The 20,073-nt window shown below is 44.7% G+C and overlaps 1 protein-coding gene and 1 non-coding gene across 5 annotated transcripts in view; both read left to right on the top strand.

Annotated features, from left to right (window-relative positions):
- LOC129716485 (E3 ubiquitin/ISG15 ligase TRIM25-like) overlaps positions 1-20,073 on the top strand; it is an 88,332-nt gene that overhangs the window by 14,304 nt on the left and 53,955 nt on the right. The window contains exons 1-6 of one of the 4 annotated variants that reach the window (XM_055666351.1): positions 7,815-8,520; positions 8,596-8,691; positions 11,483-11,713; positions 14,684-14,706; positions 16,400-16,513; positions 17,235-17,345. The exons of 1 other annotated variant lie outside the window; for it this stretch is intronic. In XM_055666351.1, coding sequence (XP_055522326.1) covers positions 7,951-8,520; positions 8,596-8,691; positions 11,483-11,713; positions 14,684-14,706; positions 16,400-16,513; positions 17,235-17,345 — 1,145 coding nt within the window. In that variant the 5' untranslated portion in view covers positions 7,815-7,950. Of the gene's footprint in view, positions 1-922; positions 946-3,405; positions 3,625-4,443; positions 5,606-7,814; positions 8,521-8,595; positions 8,692-11,482; positions 11,714-14,683; positions 14,707-16,399; positions 16,514-17,234; positions 17,346-20,073 lie in introns of those variants that run through there. 2 more of the 4 variants (XM_055666349.1, XM_055666350.1) reach the window with 2 other exon arrangements.
- trnae-uuc (transfer RNA glutamic acid (anticodon UUC)) lies at positions 12,148-12,219 on the top strand. The gene has a single exon. It is a non-coding gene; the product is annotated as a tRNA-Glu (tRNA).

Here is a 20,073-nt window from a genome sequence, read left to right as displayed (position 1 = left end):
CTTAACGGTACATTCACACCGCCTGTAGCTAAAGCATCAGCCCACATCACACTGATAAAGTCGCTGCCTGCCTCAGATTAAATATATTTTTACTCATAAATTATGAATAAAGATACAAAAATGTTTCAAACACAAGTAATATTTTCTTATTTCAGTAGCAAACACATTAAGGAATAAATGAAAATAATAAATTCTTTAACTTTCTCAATATCTCACAATTGCTGATTAACGTACTGAACTAGAACTCGGACTGTGTCAGTAATGTGTGAACAGCAGAACAAGAAAGGAAGCTGTGGGGTACACAAAATTGCTGGAGAAACTCAGCGGGTGCAGCAGCATCTATGGAGCAAAGAAAATAGGCAATGTTTCGGGCCGAAACCCTTCTTCAGACCCGGAAGGAAGGAAGCTATTGAGTTGACAGAATTCTAGATTCATTCCTTGGTAGAATAGTTAACAATTCATACACAGTTTATACAGCGCTGCTTCACTTTTGATAAATCCCATGATTCCTTGTGTTTATCGAAATACCGAACTCGCTTATTAATTCCGCAGATTCACCACTCTCTGCCTAAAGAAATTCCTCCTCATCTCCTTTCTAAAGGTACGTCATTTTATTCTGAGGTTGTTCCCTCTGGTCTTCAACTGTCCCACCACTGGAAACATCCTCTCTACATCCATACTATCCAGGCTGTTCATTGTTCAGTAGGTTCGTATTGATATTTATTCTAAAGTTTGTTGATTAGTACAGGTGTCGGTTTATGGGGCGAAGGCAGGAGAATGGGGTTGAGAGGAAAAGTTAGAATAGCCATGATTGAATGGTGGAGTAGACTTGATGGGCCGAATGGCCTAATTCTGTCCCTGTAATCTATGAACTATATTTATTTAAATATGTATTGACTGCTTTTTTCACTTTTATTGACAGGACGTGAAGCAGCTCCTTGCGAGGTAAGTCCGAAGTGAAGACTTGGTTCCATTGGGAATATATACATTAAATGGGAAAGGAATTCATGGAAGGAGACTAGTTGAAGCATGGAATCCTGTTGGTAGCAGTGTTAACCACCTTGACAAACTGGGTCTCTTCTTGAAAAGCTGTTGAGAGAGTAATACTAATCTTACATTTAGGAAGATTTTTACCAGGGTAGATGCATTGTGAAGGGCCATCCCTGACATTGTTACTAGAAGAGATGCTCTGAATGAATTTTAATTGTGAGTCAGGGTGTATTCTTATCCAACTATTCGGATAATGCGGTAACATTATGTGCGGCACAGTGGCGCAGCGGTAGAGTTGCTGCCTTACAGCGCCAGAGACCAGGGTTCGAACCTGACTTCTGGTGCTGTCTGTACGGAGTTTGCACGTTCTCCCCGTGACTTGCGTGGTTTTCTCCCACATACATTAACACTCCCCTACTTACTATCCTACTTAGAAACATAGAAAATGGGTGCAGGAGTAGGCCATACGGCCCTTCGAGTCAGCACTGCCGTTCAATATGATCATGGCTGATCATCCAAAATCAGTACCCCGTTCCTGCATTATCCCCATATCCCTTGATTCCTTTAGCCGTAAGAGCTAAATCTAACTCTCTTGAAAACATCCAGTGAATTGGCCTCCACTGCCTTCTGCGGCAAAGAATTCCACAGCTTCACACAACTCTCTGGGTGAAAAAGATTTTCATCATCTCAGTCCCAAATATCCTACCCCTTATTCTTAAACTGTGCCCCGTGGTTCTGGACATTTTTCCTGCATCTAGCCTGTCCAATCTCTTAAGAATTTTATATGTTTCTATAAGATCCTCTCTCATCCTTCTAAATTCCAGAGAATACAAGCCCAGTCGACCCATTCTTTCATCATATGTGAGTCCCACCATACAGTGCCATGGAGTCTTTCTTCAACTTCATATTCATCCCAGGGTAGCACAGTGGCACAGCAGGTGGAGCTGATGCCTCACAGAGCCAGAAACCTGGGTTCGATCTTGACCTTGGGTGCTGTCTTTGTGGAGTTTGCGTGCTCTCCCAATGTTACCGTGGGTTTCCTTCAGGTGCTCCAGTTTCCGCCCACATCCCAAAGACGAGTAGGTTAATTGGCCCTCTGTAAATTGCCGCTGGTGTATGGGGATGATTGATGGTCGGTGTGGACTTGGTGAGTCTTTTGCCCAGAGTAAGGGGATCGAGAACCAGAAGATTTAATAGGAACCTGAGGAATAACCTTTTCACACAAAGGGTGGTGGGTGTCTGGAACGAGCAGCCGGAGGAAGTAGTTGAGGCAGGGACTATCCCAACGTTTGAGAAACATTTAGACAGGTACATGTGAGAGTCATTGGGGAGTTACTCTGCCGCTGCGCCACCTTGCCGCCCACCCCATTTTGTGTCTACCTCCATGTTAAACCTGGATCATGGGGGTGTGCAGATCATTCCCTCAACCCCCGGATCTCTCACATTGGATTCTACATTCGAGGGATTTGGGCCAAACGCAAGCAGGTGGGACTAGTGTAGATAGGACATGTTGGTCGGCATGGGTGAGTTGAGCATGAGCAGCATTTATGGAGGCAAAGAGACAGGACCGAGTGTCGGTGGGGGGGGGGGGGGTTGGATGGCCAGTGTAGAGAGGGGATGGGGGGGGGGGGGGGGGGGGGGGGAGGGGGTGCAGGAGGGGTTGAGCTGATTAGTGGAAACAGGAGAGTCAAAGACATAGAGTAATGATACAGCATGGAAACAGGCCCTTCAGCCCAACTTGCCCACACCGAACATCATGCCCCATCTACCTTAGTCCCACCTGCCTGCGTATGGCCCATATTCCTCTAAACCTTTTCTTTCCATGTCCCCATCCATGTATAGACCAGTTAGCCTTACATCAGTAGTGAGGAAGATGCTTGAATCCATTATTAAATATGTAATAGCAGCGCATTTGGAAAGCAGTGACAGGATCGGTCAAAGTCAGCATGGATTTATGAAGGGGAAATCATGCTTAACTAATCTTCAGGAATGTTTTGTGGGTGTATCAAGTAGAATGCATAGGGAGAGCCAGTGAATGTGGTGTGTCTGGACTTTTAAAAAGCCTCTGACAAGGTCCCACCCAAGAGATTAGTGTGCAAAATTAGAGCACATTGTGTTGGGGTTAGGGTATCGCACCTATAACTTCTCAACCTATGAATAAAGTCCTAGCCTGCTCAACCTCCCCCTGCATCACAGGCCCTCATGTCCTGGCAACATTCTCGTCAATCTTCTCTGCTCTCTCTCTCTCTCTCTCATTTAATTTTAGCAGCAAGATTGCTAACTGAGTCAGAAATTAAAAATTAATGTGATGAAGGGTTTACAGAGAGTTAAAAACTATAATTTCTGTAACCCACTGTCTGGGAATTTTTTCATATTTATTCTAACTAACTCTTTTCATTATTGTTATTATTTTAGGTACACCGTCTATGGGTACAACAGAGTTTTTCAATATGGTGCTGTGAATACAAATCAAATCCAATCTGATGATGATGATGATGATGAAGATGCTGATGATGATGATGGAGATGGTGATGATGGAGATGCAGATGAAGCTGATGCGATGGCTGCTGCTGCTGATGATGATACTGCTGCGGTGGCTGATGCTGATGATATTTTATTGCCACCTGCACCTAGGTACAGTGAAATTCTTTGTTTTTGCACACAAAGTGCACAAAAGAGTTGCCACAAAGTTACAAAAATGTACGTGGGAGGAAACTCAAGATCTCGGAGAAAACCCACACAGGTCACGGGGTGAACGGACAAACTCCGTACAGACAGCGCCCATAGTGGGATTGAACGCACGTTTCTGCTGCTGAAAGGCAGCAACTCTGCCGCTGTGCCACCTGAAAATGTGATTACTTGAAGCTTCTGAATGGAAATTTGTGGGCGGCCATGGTGGCGTTGCTGCCTTAATGCCCCTGTCCCACTTGGGAAACCTGAACGGAAACCCCTGGAGACTTTGCGCCCCACCCAAGGTTTCCGTGCGGTTCCCGGAGGTTTTTGTCAGTCTCCCTACCTGCTTCCACTACCTGCAACCTCCGGCAACCACCTGCAACCTCCGGGAACCGCACGGAATCCTTGGGGAGGGCGCAAAGTCTCCAGAGGTTTCCGTTCAGGTTTCCTAAGTGGGACAGTGGCATTACAGCGCTTGCATCGCCACAGACCCGGGTTCGATCCTGACTACGGGTGCTGTCTGTACGGAGTTTGTGCGTTCTCCCCGTGACCGCATGGGTTTTCTCCAAGATCCACGTTTTCCTCCCACACTCCAAAGATGTACAGGCATGTCGGTTAATTGGCTTAGTGTATGTGTAAATTGTCCCCAGTGTGTGTAGGATTGTGTTAAATGTGCGGGGTGATCGCAGGTCAGTGCGGACTCTGTGGGCCAAAGGGCCTGTTTCCATGCTGTATCTCTAAACTAAACTAAACTATAACCAGTTCATTCTTTCATTATAGAAACACTACATCTCAGGATGTCCGCGTGGACCTGTCCACCATCACGTCTTCCATCCAAATGAAGATGAACGATTATCAAAAGTACCAAAGAAGCATCCTGGAAACTATCGAAGAAAAATCCCGTCAGTTACACTAGTTACAAGTGCAACCATTGCTGACCCGTGCCTCTACATATAAAGACTCAGTTTCCCGATGCAATTAATGGTGCCTCTGTCTTTGCGTGTGGAATATTGCAGCTTTTGGCAGAGAGTATTTCAGGTTTGCTGTACAGATTTTACCAGGCGTGTTAAAGTCCGTTCCGCTCAAACTCAGAATAATTCAAACAGTCAAAAATCTCTGTAAAAAGGCCTTTACTTTAGTCACCAAGGTGAAATAGAAAAACAGCCAGTGATGTGCACAAAGCGTCCACAACAAAAGCTGGCGCTGTTCAGACTGGCGATACAGAGGATTTACACACATCCTTAAACTGATAAAACAGCCATAAGCACATGGTTAATGACAAAGAAGCTTCAGTTAAACACAATGGATCCCGTCAGTTACATTGGGGAAGATACAAAATATAACTTATTAGGCAGCAGCATCTATGTAGTAAAGGAAATAGGTGACGTTTCGGGCCGAAACCCTTCTTCAGACTGATGTGGGGTGGGGATGGGGAGAAGAAAGGAGAAAGGAAGAGGATGAGCCCGAGGGCTGAGGGAATGCTGAGAAGGGGAGGAGACAGCAAGGGCTACCGGAAATTGGAGAAGTCAATGTTTATGCCGCTAGGGTGCAAACTGCCCAAGCGGAATATGAGGTGCTGTTCCTCCAATTTCCGGTGGTGCTCACTCTGGCCATGGAGAGACCCAGAGCAGAAAGGTCGGATTCGGAATGGGAGGGGGAGTTGAAGTGCTGGGCCACCGGGAGATCAGATTGGTTAATGCGGACCGAGCTGAGGTGTTCGGCGAAACGATCGCCAAGCCTACACTTGGTCTCACCAATGCTAGGTGAGACCAAGCGTCTCACCTACCAACATGCATACATTATTGTATTACAGTTAATATGTACCATGGGCAAATTTTTGTTCCAATGCTCCCCATTCCCAATTACATTTACATTGAAGTGATTGAAATCCAAGTGAAGTTTAAATGGCATCAGAAAAATAAAATCTCTGGAATGGATGATATTCATTACGTGGTTGGTTGGAGTCAGTATCAGCACAATTACTATATTAAATTTTGACTCATCAGATGTCCTGGTTCAAGCTAAAACTAAAGACAAATAATAACCTCCTCACACATTTCCCTGCAAGTATCTCTGTCACTCCTTTAATATATGCTCCTTCTTTGAACATGCTCTTAAATATCGCATCTGAATCCGTTTCCATCTGACTCCTTGAGGATGTTCATCTACGTATTCAATTAATAAAACAACGAGATTGGGGACTTCTATTCAACCTGTCAAAGGAACTGGGGGGGGGGGGGTGTTAGAAATAGTCAGTGAGGTAAACAAACATAATAGTTGAGTGGCAAATGACAATAGTGCTACCTTCCCAATATTTAACTGAAGGAAATAATGGGTTATCGGGGCTGTATGTTATGACAGACAGCCTGACACCTTGCATGTCATTTTAATATTACTTATCCCATCCCCCTGGATATTCCATTGAATAAATTCAGGTTTTGTCAACTAATTACAAATCAGGCTAATTACAAATCAATAACATTAGCCAACCCTGAAACACGAACGCTGAACATTTGGATCTAAACATCACGGACAACTGGACTCAGTTTCCCACTCACATCTGGCAGTGCTTTCCGTCGGAACCAGGGGCTGCAGAGCGTTTTTGAAAGTGGGGGGGCTGAGCAATCACAGGCCTTGGGGGTAACCGGCGAGGGAGTGGAGCAACTGAGTGGGGAGAGGGTGCCCCCCTCCCATGTTAGGGACTTTTTGATATTTGATGTATTAAAATCATGCTTCAGTGCATTGTAGAAGTATGATTTCAATGTGTTTTGTTTGAAGTATTTTTAAGAGGTAACCTTTTCCAAACAAACGGTGGTGGGTGTGTGGAACAAGCTGCCAGAGGAGGTAGTTGAGGCAGGGACTATCCCAACATTTAAAAAAAAAGTTAGACTGATACATGGATAGGACAGGTTTGGAGGTATGGACCAAAAGCAGGTAGCGTAGCTGGGACATGTTGGCGGGTGTGGGCAAGTTGGGCCGAAGGACCTGTTTTCACACTGTATCACTCCATGACTACATTTATACCTCCACCATGTATGAATGCTTCAAAATCAAGTGGTCAAGTTTTATTGCCATATACTCAAACATGGAAAAATAGAAAATAGGTGCAGGAATAAGCCATTCGAGCCAGCACTGCCATTCAATATGATCATGGCTGTTCATCTAAAATCAGTACCTCTTTCTTGTTTTTCCCATATCCCTTGATTTCGCTAGCCCCAAGAGCTAAATGTAACTCTCTCTTGAAAACATCCAGTGAATTGACCTCCACTGTGTAATTCCACGGATTCACAACTCTCTTGGTGAAGAAAATGTTTCCTCATCTCAGTCCTAACTGGCCTACCCCTTATTCTTAAACTGTGACCCCTGGTTCTGAACTCCCCAACCGGGAACATTTTTCCTGCAGTTACAGCAAGTGAAAATCTAGCGGGCAAGCAGGATGCTTTCTCCAACCACCCCCATTTGAAGGCCACTATCTTCCACCGCTTCTACCCAGTGCTTGGTACCTACTTCCAACAGGCACTGATTGTCCTCCAAGATGCACCGAGCCACAGCCTGGTCCATGCCGGTCACCAGGGCGAATTCGGCACGGAAACTCACGGCCGTGGTGTTACGCTTCCAACGCCTCCGACAGCCCGGGACTTGCACTGAAGCTGCTCCATGGCCGGAGCTGCAGCGAGCGACTCGCCAGCCCAGCAAACACTCGCCAGCACCGGCTCCCCATCCGCATCTGCCCCCGCCTTTGCTTCTGCTTCCGTCCCTCCCTCCCCCCCTGCTCTCCAACACCCGCGGCCCATGCAGTTGATATTAGTTTTGAAATTCTCGTTGATCACAGAATTTCTCACGACAGAGCGCGAGAAATTCTGTGATCAGCGTGAGAATTGGGCGAAATGCGTGAGTCTCACATTCAACGCGTGAGAGTTGGCAGCTCTGCCCGCATTTTACACCTCCAGACCCGGAGATCCTCCAGCATTTTTTGTCTATCTTCGATGTAAACCAACATCTGCAGTTCCTTTCTACACACACACACACACACACACATATTCCCACACACACATGTATGTGTATATACGTGCACAAACGTCACCCATTCCTTCTCTCCAGAGATGCTGCCTGACCTGCTGAGTTACTCCAGCACTTTGTGTCTCTCTTCAATATGTAACTTGGCTGGGCAAGCGCAGAACTCGAGGGTTTAAATTTCAGACAAACATTGAAACTGAAAGTAAGTGATTTCCTGGAATCCACGTTCTTCCTTTCGGACCTTGCTCTGCACTGTTGGAGCGAGGCAGAATGGCGGCTGCAGGCTTGACGGAAGAATTGATCTGTGCGGTGTGTCTGGGCTTGTACCAGGACCCTGTGGCACTGCCCTGCCAGCACAGTTTCTGTGCCAAATGTATCAGCGATGCCTGGGACCATTCGGAGTCCATGTGTGGGGTCAACTGTCCTCAATGTCACAGAAACTTCAACCCCAGACCCAGCCTGGTGAAGAACCACACTCTGCAGAACATCGTGGAGAAGTACAGCCAGAGCCAGCACACTGCCCCTGCTGCCCGGCCCAGTCCCGTGATGTGTGAGTACTGTATCGACAGCCCATCCCCGGCTGTGAAGACGTGCCTCAAATGTGAAACCTCCTTCTGCTCCCACCATCTGCAGCCGCATCTGACCAAGCAGATCTACAAGGACCACGGGCTGATTGAGCCCATTGCCGACTTCACCACCAGACAGTGCCCAACTCATAAGAAGGTCATCGAGTTCTATTGCGAGCAGGACCAGGAGTGCGTGTGTGTATCCTGTATCATCATCGGGAAACACAAATCCCACTCTCTCCTGAGTCTGGAAGTCGGACAGGAAAAGGTCAAGGTGAGCAACGGTCTACAGGAGTTAGAAACTCGTTATATGTTCATGACGTTAAATGTTTCACTTTTTTCCCCCCAGGAGATACTGAAGGACATGTTCGAGAACCTCCATAAAGTGCAGAAGAATTGGTCAAGTGAACAGCAAGACCTGAAGCAATCAGAAATTGAATGCAAGGTAGGAAAAACTGTGCCACTGGATTCAGAGCGGAGTTTCTTCACAATGTTTAATATTTCCTTTAGATACTGTGCGTCTGAAGGCCAGCAGGAGGGTCTGAGCTGCAGGGAGAGGTTGAGCAGGCTAGGACTATTCCTTGGAGCACAGGAAGATGCGGGGTGATCTTATAGAGGTGTATAAAATAATGAGAGGAATAGACCAGGTAGATGCACAGTCCCTTGCCCAGAGTTAGGGAATCGAAAACCAGAGGATGTAGGTTTTAGGTGAGGCGGGAAAAATTTAATGATGGTGGGTGTATGGTACGAGTCTGCCAGAGGTAGTAGTTGAGGCAGGAACTATCCCAAAGAAACAATTAGACAGGTAGTTAATAGGACAGATTTGGAGGGATGTGGGCCAAACACAGACAGGTGGGGCTAGTGTAGATGGGACATGTTGGTCTGTGTGGGCAGGTTGGGCTGAATGGCCTGTTACGAGCTGCATGACTCTATAAATAGAAAGGATGACACTCCCATAGTGCTGTAATCCAGGCAACGCCTTTTGGTATGGGAGTGGTGCAAAGATTGTCAAAGAGCCAATTAACCTACAAACATATATGTCTTTGAAATGTGGGAGGAAACCGGAGCACCCGGAGAAAACCCACACAGGTCACGGAGAGATCGTAGAAACCAAAGATTATGGAGGAGCTCCTCTAGTATATTTGGTACAAACTCTGTACAGACAACACCAGTAGTCAGGATCGAACCCGGATCTCTGGCGCTGTGAGGCTGCAACTCTACCGTCTGCCACCCCACTCATGATACAGCTTTACAAGTCATGCAGCTTAGAAACAAACCCTTCAGCCCAACTTGCTCACGCTGACCAACATGTCCCATCTACACAAGTGCGTTTGGCCCATATCCTACTTAACTTTATCCTATCCATGTACCAGTCCAAATGTCCTTTACATGTTGTGAGAGGAGCTGTCTCAACTACCTCCACAGGCACCTAATTCCATATTAGGGGGAGTGGGGGAGGGAGAGAGAGAGAGAGAGAGAGAGAATGCCTTTTTACTTCAACCCAAACCCAAACAACCATTGCAGGCAACCATTTGCAACTAACCATATTTTCATTTTCAAACCAAATTATGGGTACTCACAGTGCTGTAGACATTTGTCAGTGTCATTCAAAGCTCTGATTGAGGCACACCACTTGCAGAGACTGATTGAGGCACACCACTTGCAGAGACTGATTGAGGCACACCACTTGCAGAGACTGATTGAGGCACACCACTTCCTGGTTTTATAGTCCCTCCCCCTGCCGCCAGCGGGGGCAGCAGAGAGAATGGGGAATGTTGTAAAAACAATAATATCTCTTTCAATTTTCATCGACGGGAAAAATCCTTGGCACACACGCGGCAGAGGGGGGCTCTGAGCGAGGTGGCCAAAAATGATGGCCTTAGGTGGCAGCGTACTCTCGGAAACCGCAGCACAGATGGCCAAAACTGGTCAAGAACAGAGTTTTAGTAATATATCAATCAATCAATCAACCTTTATTGTCATCTTGCAAGCAACAAGTACAGTGCAAAATGAAAAGACGTTTCCCAGTGAATAGCGGAGCCTCGCACATGAAATTTAAAACACTTCTCACATAATAACACTAAAAAAAACAATCCAGTCCCTGATGGAACAGAATAAATAGTTAAAATCAGGTAAAAAACACAATGTTAAAAACAGTAAACCAATCATAAAAAAATGTCCGGGGCCGCTGATTTGAGTGGCCAGTGCCAGTTATTAAAGTGTCCGTGCCAGCCGCAGAGTCAAGTCAAGTGACTGTGAGTGCAGAGTGACTGTTTAGCAGCCTCACAGCCTGTGGTAGGAAGCTGTTTAGCAGCCTCGTAGTCCGGGCTTTGATGCTTCGATATCTCTTGCCTGATGGCAAGAGATCCAGGTGTGTGTGGAGGGGGTGCAGTTTGTCCTTGGCAATTCTCTGTGCTTTCTTCAGACAGCGGCTCTGGAACAGTTCTTGTACCGAGGGTAGGGAGACGCCAATAATCCTCTCTGCTCCCCTCACTACCCTCTGCAGAGCCTTCCTGTCCGAGCAGTTGCAGGTGCAGTACCACGTATATATATAAGATTATGAGAGGCATAGATATGGTTGAAGTCAGAACCTTTTTCAAATGATGCAAATATCAAAAATTAGAGGCCATAGTTTTAAGGTAAGAGGAGAAAAGTCTAAACAAGATGTGCGGGGCAGGTATTTTAGTTTGTAGATGCCTGGAACACGCTGCCGGGGGTGGTGAAGATGGGAAGGATAGTGGCATTTAAAATATTTTAGGAGGAGCACATGGATATGCAAGGAATGGAAGGTTATAGATCATGTGCAGGTAGATAAGAGATGGTCTTGGCATTATGTTCGGCACAGACATTGTGGGCTGAATGGCCTGTTCCTGTGCTGTACTGTTCGATGTTCCATGTTCTAAGATGGGATGGAGTAGCAGTTTGGAAAATTTGCTTTATTTAAGAAAGGGCTTTTTCTCAGGGATTTGAACATCACTAGTAAACAGGCATTTTCAGCCCATCCCTGACTGCTATACAGAAGGAATTGGTGAGATACCTTCTTGAACTGATGGAGTCTTCCCGGTCGGTGAGTGCCTGGTAAATTCCAAAATTTAGTCTGAGCAACCAGAACTGCACGCAAACAGATTCTCATATATCTTCCTATATTTCATAGCTCCAACTATTTTGTGAAGAACCTTGGAGAATTCTAATGCGTTATTGGCTTGATGTAATTGAAATTATGGTTGGGTTTGCAGAGATTCAGTAAGGAGCTGAAGGAAAAACTGTCGGCCACGTTCTCTGAATGGAGGAAGCAGTTGGAAGAAGATGAGAAGTCCTCTCTGGAGATGATCGATGAGGAGATGCAGCGAGTGCTCTCCCAGATCACGAGCAACTCTGAATCACTGTTAAAAAAGATGGAAGATATGAAAATCATAGAAAAGGAGGTCCAGGATCAAGAGCAGAAGGATCCTCTCTCCTTTCTTCAGGTACTCATTGTCATGAAGTCAAAGAGTCATACAGCATGGAAACAGGCCCTTCGGCCCAACTCATCCATGCCGACCAACATGCCTCATCTTCACTAGTCCCACCTGCCTGTGTTTGATCCATATCACTATAAACCTGTCCTATGCATGTACTGTCCAAATGTTTCTTAAACATTCTGACAGTACCTGCATTAACAAACCCCTCTGGTAACTCGTTCCATACACCCACCACCCTTTGTGTAAAACAGTTGGCCCGTGGGTTCCTATTAAATCTTCCCCACTCACCGTAAACCTACATCCTCTGGTTCTCGATTCAGCTACTGTGGGTAAAGGACTGTGCATTTACCCAATCTTCTCCTCTCATGATCTTGTACACCTCTATAAGATCACCCTTTATCCTCCTGTGCTCTGAGAAATACTGAATCACTGGTCCCATATCCCATATGGTCTAGCGGTTAGGATTCCTGGTTTTCACCCAGGCGGCCCGGGTTCGACTCCCGGTATGGGAATTGACTGTTTTAATGCATTTCGTTGTCTCTGTACTGTACACTGACAATGACAATTAAATTGAATCTGAATCTGAATCTGAAATAGCGGCCCTAGCCTGTTCAGCCTCTCCCTATAGCTCAGGGCCTTAAGTGCTAGCAACACCCTTTCCATCTTAACAACATGGTGGTTTAACTTGGTTCCCATTCTCTTGTAAAGAAGGAATCGAGGACCTGAGCTACCAGGAGAAGTTGAGTAGGGGAGGGCTTTATTGCTTGGAGCACACGAGGCTGAGGGGTGACATTATAAAGGTGTAAAAGATTGTGAGAGGAATAGAAAGGGTGTATGCATAGGGCTAGGGGAATCAAGAACCAGAGGACATAGACCAACATGCCCCATAATGTTTGGGCCAAGACCCATCATTTATTTATTTGCCTCTGTATTCCACAATTTGAGATTTGTAATAGAAAAAAATCACATGTGGTTAAAGTGCACATTGTCAGATTTTAATAAAGGCCAGTTTTATACATTTTGGTTTCACCAAGTAGAAATTACAGCACTGTTTATACATAGTCCCCCCCCCCCCCCCCCCCCCCCCCCCCCCCCCCCCCCCCCCCACCCCCCCCCCCCACCCCCCCCCCCCCCCCCCCCCCCCCCCCCCCCCCCCCCCCCCCCCCCCCCCATTTCAGTGCACCACACCTCGTTTGGGACACAGCAATGTCATGTAAATGAAAGTAGTCATGTTTAGTATTTTGTCGCATATCCTTTGCATGCAATGACTTCTTAAAGTCTGCGATTCATGGACATCACCAGTTGCTGGGTGTCTTCTTTGGTGATGCTCTGTCAGGCCTGTGTTGCAGCCATCTTTAGCTTATGCTTGTTTTGGGGGCTAGTCCCCTTCAGTTTTCTCTTCAGCATAAAGAAGGCATGCTCAATTGGGTTCAGATCGGGTGATTGACTTGGCCACTTAAGAATTGACCATTTTCTAGCTTTGAAAAACGTCTTTGTTGCTTTAGAGATTATTGTCTTGCTGTAGATGAGTTTTGAGGCATTTGTTTGAACTTGAGCAGATAGGAGGTGTCTATGCACTTCAGAATTCATTATGCTACTACCATCAGCAGTTGTATCATCAATGAAGATAAGTGAGCCAGTACCTTCAGCAGTCATACATGTCCAGGCCATAACACCCCCACCACTGTGTTTCGCAGATGAGGTGGTATGCTTTGGATCTTGGGCAGTTCCTTCTCTCTTTCATACTTTGCTCTTGCCATCGATCTGATATGTTGATCTTCGTCTCATCTGTCCACAAGACCTTTTTTCCAGAACTGTGGTTGCTCTTTTAAGTACTTCTTGGCAAACTGTAACGTGGCCATCGTATTTTTGCGGCTAACCAGTGGTTTGCATCTTGCAGTGCAGCCTCTGTATTTCTGGTCATGAAGTCTTCTGCGGACAGTGGCCATTGACAAATCCCCAATGACTCCTGAAGAGTGTTTCTGATCTGTTGGACAGGTGTTTGAGGATTTATTCTTTATTATAGGGAGAATTCCTCTGTCATCAGTGTGGAGCTCTTCCTTTACCTGCCAGTTCCTTTGCGAGTAGTAAGCTCTTTCTTCCTAATTAAGTTCCAAACAGTTGATTTTGGTTAGCCTAAGGTTTGGCTGATGTCTCTAACAGTTTTATTCTTGTTTCTCGGTCTCATAATAGCTGCTTTGACTTTCATTGGCACAACTGTGGTCCTCATGTTGATAAACAGCATTACAAGTTTCCAAAGGTGATGGAAATACTGGAGGAAAGACTAGGTGCTGAGAGCTCTCTTATACCTGCATTAAGGAGGCAATTAAACACACCTAAGCAATTAGATAGCCTGTGAAGCCATGTGTCCCAAACATGATGGTGCCCTGAAATGGGGGGACTATGTATAAACACAGCTGTAATTTCTACATGGTGAAACCAAAATGTATATAAATGGCCTTTAATAAAATCTGACAATGTGCACTTTAACCACATGTGATTTTTTCTAATACAAATCTCAAATTGTGGAGTACAGAGACAAATAAATAAATGATGGTTCTTTGGCCCAAACATTATGGAGGGCACATCAGCAACATATCACACTGAGGGCACTGTAGGTTTAAGGTAAGAGAGGCAAGATTTAATAGGAACCTGAAGGACAAGTTTTTCATGCAGAGTGGTGGGTGTATGGAACAAGCTGTCAGAAGGGGTAGTTGAGGCAGGGACTACAGCAACATTTAAAAGACACTTGGGACATATATATGGATAAGAAAGGTTTACAGGGATACGTGGCAAATGCAGGAAAATTGGATTGGCATAATGCGAGGCATCTTGGTCGGCATACATGCGTTGGGTTGAAGGGCCGATTTGCTTGTTGTATAACTCTAAGACTCTTATTCTAAGCTTTCTCTCATCTGAAGTGCAGTCACTGTTGCTTTCTTTGACTTTAATTGATTTCCTTTCTTTCATTGACAGGATGCAAAGCAGCTTCTTTCAAGGTGAGTCTCAGTGTGTGATATGTTGCTAATGTGGACAGACTGGGAGCAGAATTGATTATGAGGCTAGTATTGGATAGTTAGTTGAGTTTATTGTCATGTTTACCGAGGTACAGTGAAAAGCTTTTGTTGCGTGCTAACCAGCCAGTGGAAAGACAATACATGATTACAATTCACAGTGTACAGATACAGGATAAAGGGAATAATGTGAATAATGTTTAGTGCAAGATAAAGCCTAATCAAAGATAGTCCAAGGATCTCCAATGAGGTAGATATTACTTCTGGATGCCCTCTCGTTGTGGTAGGATGGTTCAGTTGCCTGATAACAGCGGGGAAGAAACTGTCCCTGAATCTGGAGGTGTGAGTTTTCACACTTCTGTACAATTGCCTGATGGGAGAGGGGAGAAGAGGGAGTGACCAGGGTGTGACTCATCTTTGATTATGCTGCTGGCCAAAGATCTTATAGCGGAGCAAGATAGGCTACTCCTGCTAGATGCAATGGGCTGACGTGTAGTACGCTATGGAGTGGATCCTGGGCATTTTTCCCCGCCCATTTTAGTAACCGGAGCCTACCTGACCCGACCCGACCCGACTCGCAGTGTAATCAATGTTGCGGGGCAACAGTTTGTGTGTGTGATATAGGGTTAGATTCATAATTCTGCCAGTTCATACTTCTTGTCAAGAATAAAATTTGACTCTGGTAATTGTCTTTTTTAATGTTTTTTAAATCATTTCTTTTTAAATGGCTCACAAGCAGTGTTTGAGTTGATTTTGTAGTAACCAGAACCGACCCGACTCGCAGGGTAATTGACATTGCGGGGGAAGTTTTTGTGTGTGTATAGGGTTAGATTCATAATTCTGTTAATTCTTGTTAAAGAATAAAATGTTTATAAACACACATACATGAATGTGATATAAATGTATATAATCATATAACACACACAATTATATTTCTTCTGATCCAATAATGAGCATTGTAAACCTCCCCGCAACTTCACACACACTAGGCCTTATTCCCCCCCCACCCTGGCACTCCCTCGCCTGCCCCCTCACTACAATGTCTCCCCCCTTCCTATGCCCCTCTCCCTCTCCCCGGGCCGTACACACCCTCTCCCCGGGCCGCGCACGCCTTCTCCCCGCTGCGGAAACAAAGATCCGATCGACTAAGAAAACCAAGCCCAAAGCCAAAGTATTATCTAACTAAATACACCAACTTATGCTAATGATAATAAATAACTCTGTATGCAAAAAAAAACAGCTACTTACATGTTAACTGGCTCTTAAAAAAAAAAAAAATCCTGTAGATGCAAGTATATCATTGGGGTTATCAAGTGGGCACCTGCCTTCACTGGGGTTTCATTGAGTTAGGCCCACGACACCTCGGGAAGGCTCAACAGTTAGCGTCCCAGGATCACCACCCCACCCCCACATCACCCCCCTCCACCCACCCCTCTACTTCGCCTGCGCTCCAAGGAATAAAATCCTAGCCTGCCCAACTTCTCCCTACAGCTCTGAGTCCTGGCAACATCCTCGTACATCTAAGCTAGACTTTGGTAAAGCTGCATATGGAGTACTGGGTACAGAGCTAATTGAACATTATTCAACATAATCTCTCAATTGGGTGTAGAAAGTCATGATGCAACTTTATGTTGTTTATTCCAGATCACAGCTTGTATTTTTTTTTAAATTATTTTAGATATTCAGAGTTTCAAACATCCAAAACTACTGTAACCAAACAGGAGGAAATTCCTTTGAAATCAAATTCAGACTTTGGATGTGCACTCCAAGCATTATCTGGGCAGAGCACCAGGTTTGTTGACATCTCTCTTACTAAATGAAAAATATTTCAAAAACTTTAAACTTATATTTGCACTGCTGCTAATATTAGTTTCTGGATCTGTAGAAATTTAGAGCAAGAAAATCTAAATCCAAATAAGTTATATTGACTTTGTTTAGTAAGAATGTAAGAACACTTAGAGCAAAAGTGAAGAAGTCACCTCGACCCCATTGCGGACATTGGACTTTCTGGAACTGATGCACTACAATGCTGAGAACTATATTCTGCACTCTGTATCTTCCCCTTTGCTCTACCTATTGTACTTGAGTTTGACTTGTATTTCTGTATAGTGTAGCTGATCAGTTTGGATAGCATGCAAAACAAAGCATTTCACTTTACCTGACAATATTCAACCTGAAGACACAAACCTAGATATGAAATACTACCCAAAAAGTGCCAACCTTGGGAATAAACTTCTAAAGTAGATACCAGATGTGGACAAACCAATGCAAATTATTTCCTTAGCTCATGTAACTTTAAATATTCTCACTGTCCAACTATTTTTAGATTTTCAATTGAATTTTGAATAACACCGCTTTTCAATATGGGTGGTCCAGGAGAAGTTGTTGGTGATATTGACTCCACGGAATATGAAGTTCTCTATTCCATCTAGATATTACGCGAAATGTTGCTTCTAATTTTCTATAATCTTGTTTATGCTCATTTACGGTTTGTATTATTTGTATTATTTTAGCCAGCCAGGATTCGGACTACCGGCGAGTAGTGGTTTCTCATTTAGTTTTGGTCACAGTAAGCCTAAAACCACTGGAACCACGGTACAAAGCACTCAACGACAACTCATAAGGTACTTTAACCGAAAAATGACACACAGTCCTGGAGTAACTCAGCTGGTCAGGCAACATCTCTGGAGAACATGGATAGGTGATGCTTGGGATGGGACCTTGTTACAATTGATTGTGGTGGAGGAAATGGGCCAAACATAGTCAATTGGGACTAGCGTAGATAGGGCATCTTGTTTGTCATGGACAAGTTCTGCCGACGGGCCTGCTTCCATGCTCCATGAATCTATGATTCTTTGTCCTCTGGTCCTCGATTCCCCTACTCTGAACAAGAGACTCTGTGCATCTGACCGATCTATTCCTATCATAATTTTATACACCTCTATAAGACCACCCCTCATCCTCCTGTGCTACAAGGAATAGAGTCCCAGCCTATTCAACCTCTTCCTATGGTTCACACCCTCTAGTCCTGGCAACATCCTCGTAACTCCTCTATGTGCCCTTTCCAACTTGACATCATCTTTCCTATAACACGGTGCCCAGAACTGAACACAACTGATGCAGGAAAAATGTTCCCAATGTTGGGGGAGTCCAGAACCAGGGGTCACAGTCTGAGAATAAAGGGGAGGCCATTTAAAACTGAGATGAGAAAAAAAAAATGTCACCCAGAGAGTTGTGAATTTGTGTAATTCTCTGCCACAGAAGGCAGTAGAGGCCAAAATCACTGGATGAATTTAAAAGAGAGTTCGATAGAGCTTTAGGGACTGGCGGAATCAAGGGATTTGGGGAGAAGGCAGGCACGGGTTACTGATTGTGGATGGTTAGCCATGGTCACAATGAATGACAGTGCAGGCTCGAAGGGCAAAATGGCCTCCTCCTGCACCTATTTTCTACATTTCTAATACTCTAAATGTGGCCTCACCAACGTCTTATACAATTGCAACATGACCTCTCAACCTCTATATTCAATACTCTGACTGATGAAGGACAATGTGCCAAAAACCTTTTTAAACCACCCAATCTACCTGAAACTTCACCTTCAAGGAACCATGCACCTGCACTCATAGATCCCTCTGCTCCACAACACACCCCGGAGCCCTCCCATTCACTGTGTTGGTCCTGCCCATGTTGGACCTCCCAAAATACAACACTTCATATTTCTGTATATTAAATTCCATCAACCATTCCTCTGTCCACCCGGCCAACCAATCAAGATCCTGCTGCCATTTTTCACAACCATCTTCACTGCAAAACCGCCCACTTTTGTATCATCAGCAAACTTGCTAATCTTGCCCAGTATGTACTCATCCAGATCATTTACATAGATGACAAACAGTAACTGAACCCTGATGCACGCCAATAGTCACAGCCCCCCAGTCTGAGAAACAACTTTCCACCATCACCCTCTGCTTCCTTCCATGAAGCCAATTTTCTATCCAATCAGCTATATCTCCTTGGGTCCCATGCGATCTAACCTTCCAGAGCAATCTACCATGCAGAATTTTGCTGATTGCTTTGCTGAAGTCCATATATACAACATCTGCAGCCCTGCTCTCATCAACCTTTTTGGTCACGTCTTCAAAAAATTCAATGACGACCTGCCACATACAAAACTATGCTGACTCTCCCCAAATCAGCCCTTGTCCATCTAAATACATGTATATCCTACCCCTCAGAATACTATCTGGTAATTACAGATCTAGTAACTACAGCTCACTGACCTATAGTTCGCAGCATTCACCCTGCAGCCCTTTTGCATAAAGGCTCAACATTTGCACCCCTCTAGTCTTCCGGCCCCTCTCCAGTATTTAAAGGCGACTCGTAAATTTCAACCAGGCCTCTTGCAATTTCCTCTCTAGTTTCCCACGATGTCCTCGGATATATCTGACCAGGCCCTGGAGATTTGTCTACCTTCATACATAATCGTACTTTCAGCACCTCTTCGAATCAGTAGAAATTTAAAGCAAGAAATCTTAAATCCAAATGATTGATATTGACTTTGTATGGTAAGACTATTAGAACACTAGGAGAGGTGTTCTCTACCCCAATGCAGACATTGGACTTTGTCTCTGGAACTGATGCGCAACAATGCTCAGATCTATATTCTGCACTCTGTAGCTTCCCTTTTGCTCTACCTATTGTACTTGACTTTGACTAGATTGTATTTCTGTATAGTATAGCTGATCAGTTTGGGTAGCATGCAAAACAAAGTGTTTCACTGTACCTGACAATATTCAACCTGAAGATGTTAAGGTTCATTTCTTAAAACAGCCAACTCACAAATTGATTAGGTAAACCAGCACAAGGTGTACTGATCATCAGCCAGCGAGAGTGTCAGGGATACAGAATCAAGTATGCAACAGACACTTAACTCTCCCTGAGCCACCACTCTAATGAATGAAGATATACGGCATCTTTTATAGTATTTTGGAAACATAGTCACATGTTTATACAGTTGTAACACAAATCAATCACAGGCTGTAACCATTCAAAGTATACTTGTCACTAATACAATACACTTGTCATATTATAGTTATATCAATCACCAACTGTTGATCACAAACATCTAGGAACTTAGTCACAAGCCCAACATTTGCAATTCCGTCTTATCAATGTAACGATCTTTATCAATAACAGCCAGAAGATTTCTGTTTACAGAAACTACCAAGTCCCCAGGAAACACACCCTCCTCCGTTATTGTCAATTGTCTTTTGCTTGGGCATAACAGGAAGCACTATCAGAAGAGCTTAAGATGCAGGTTTCCTGTTTACCATAGCTCCTCTACAGCACACA

This window comes from Leucoraja erinacea, unplaced genomic scaffold, assembly GCF_028641065.1.
Source record: "Leucoraja erinacea ecotype New England unplaced genomic scaffold, Leri_hhj_1 Leri_245S, whole genome shotgun sequence".
Classification (NCBI taxonomy): domain Eukaryota; kingdom Metazoa; phylum Chordata; class Chondrichthyes; order Rajiformes; family Rajidae; genus Leucoraja; species Leucoraja erinaceus.
This window is presented reverse-complemented; position numbering and strand designations above follow the sequence as displayed.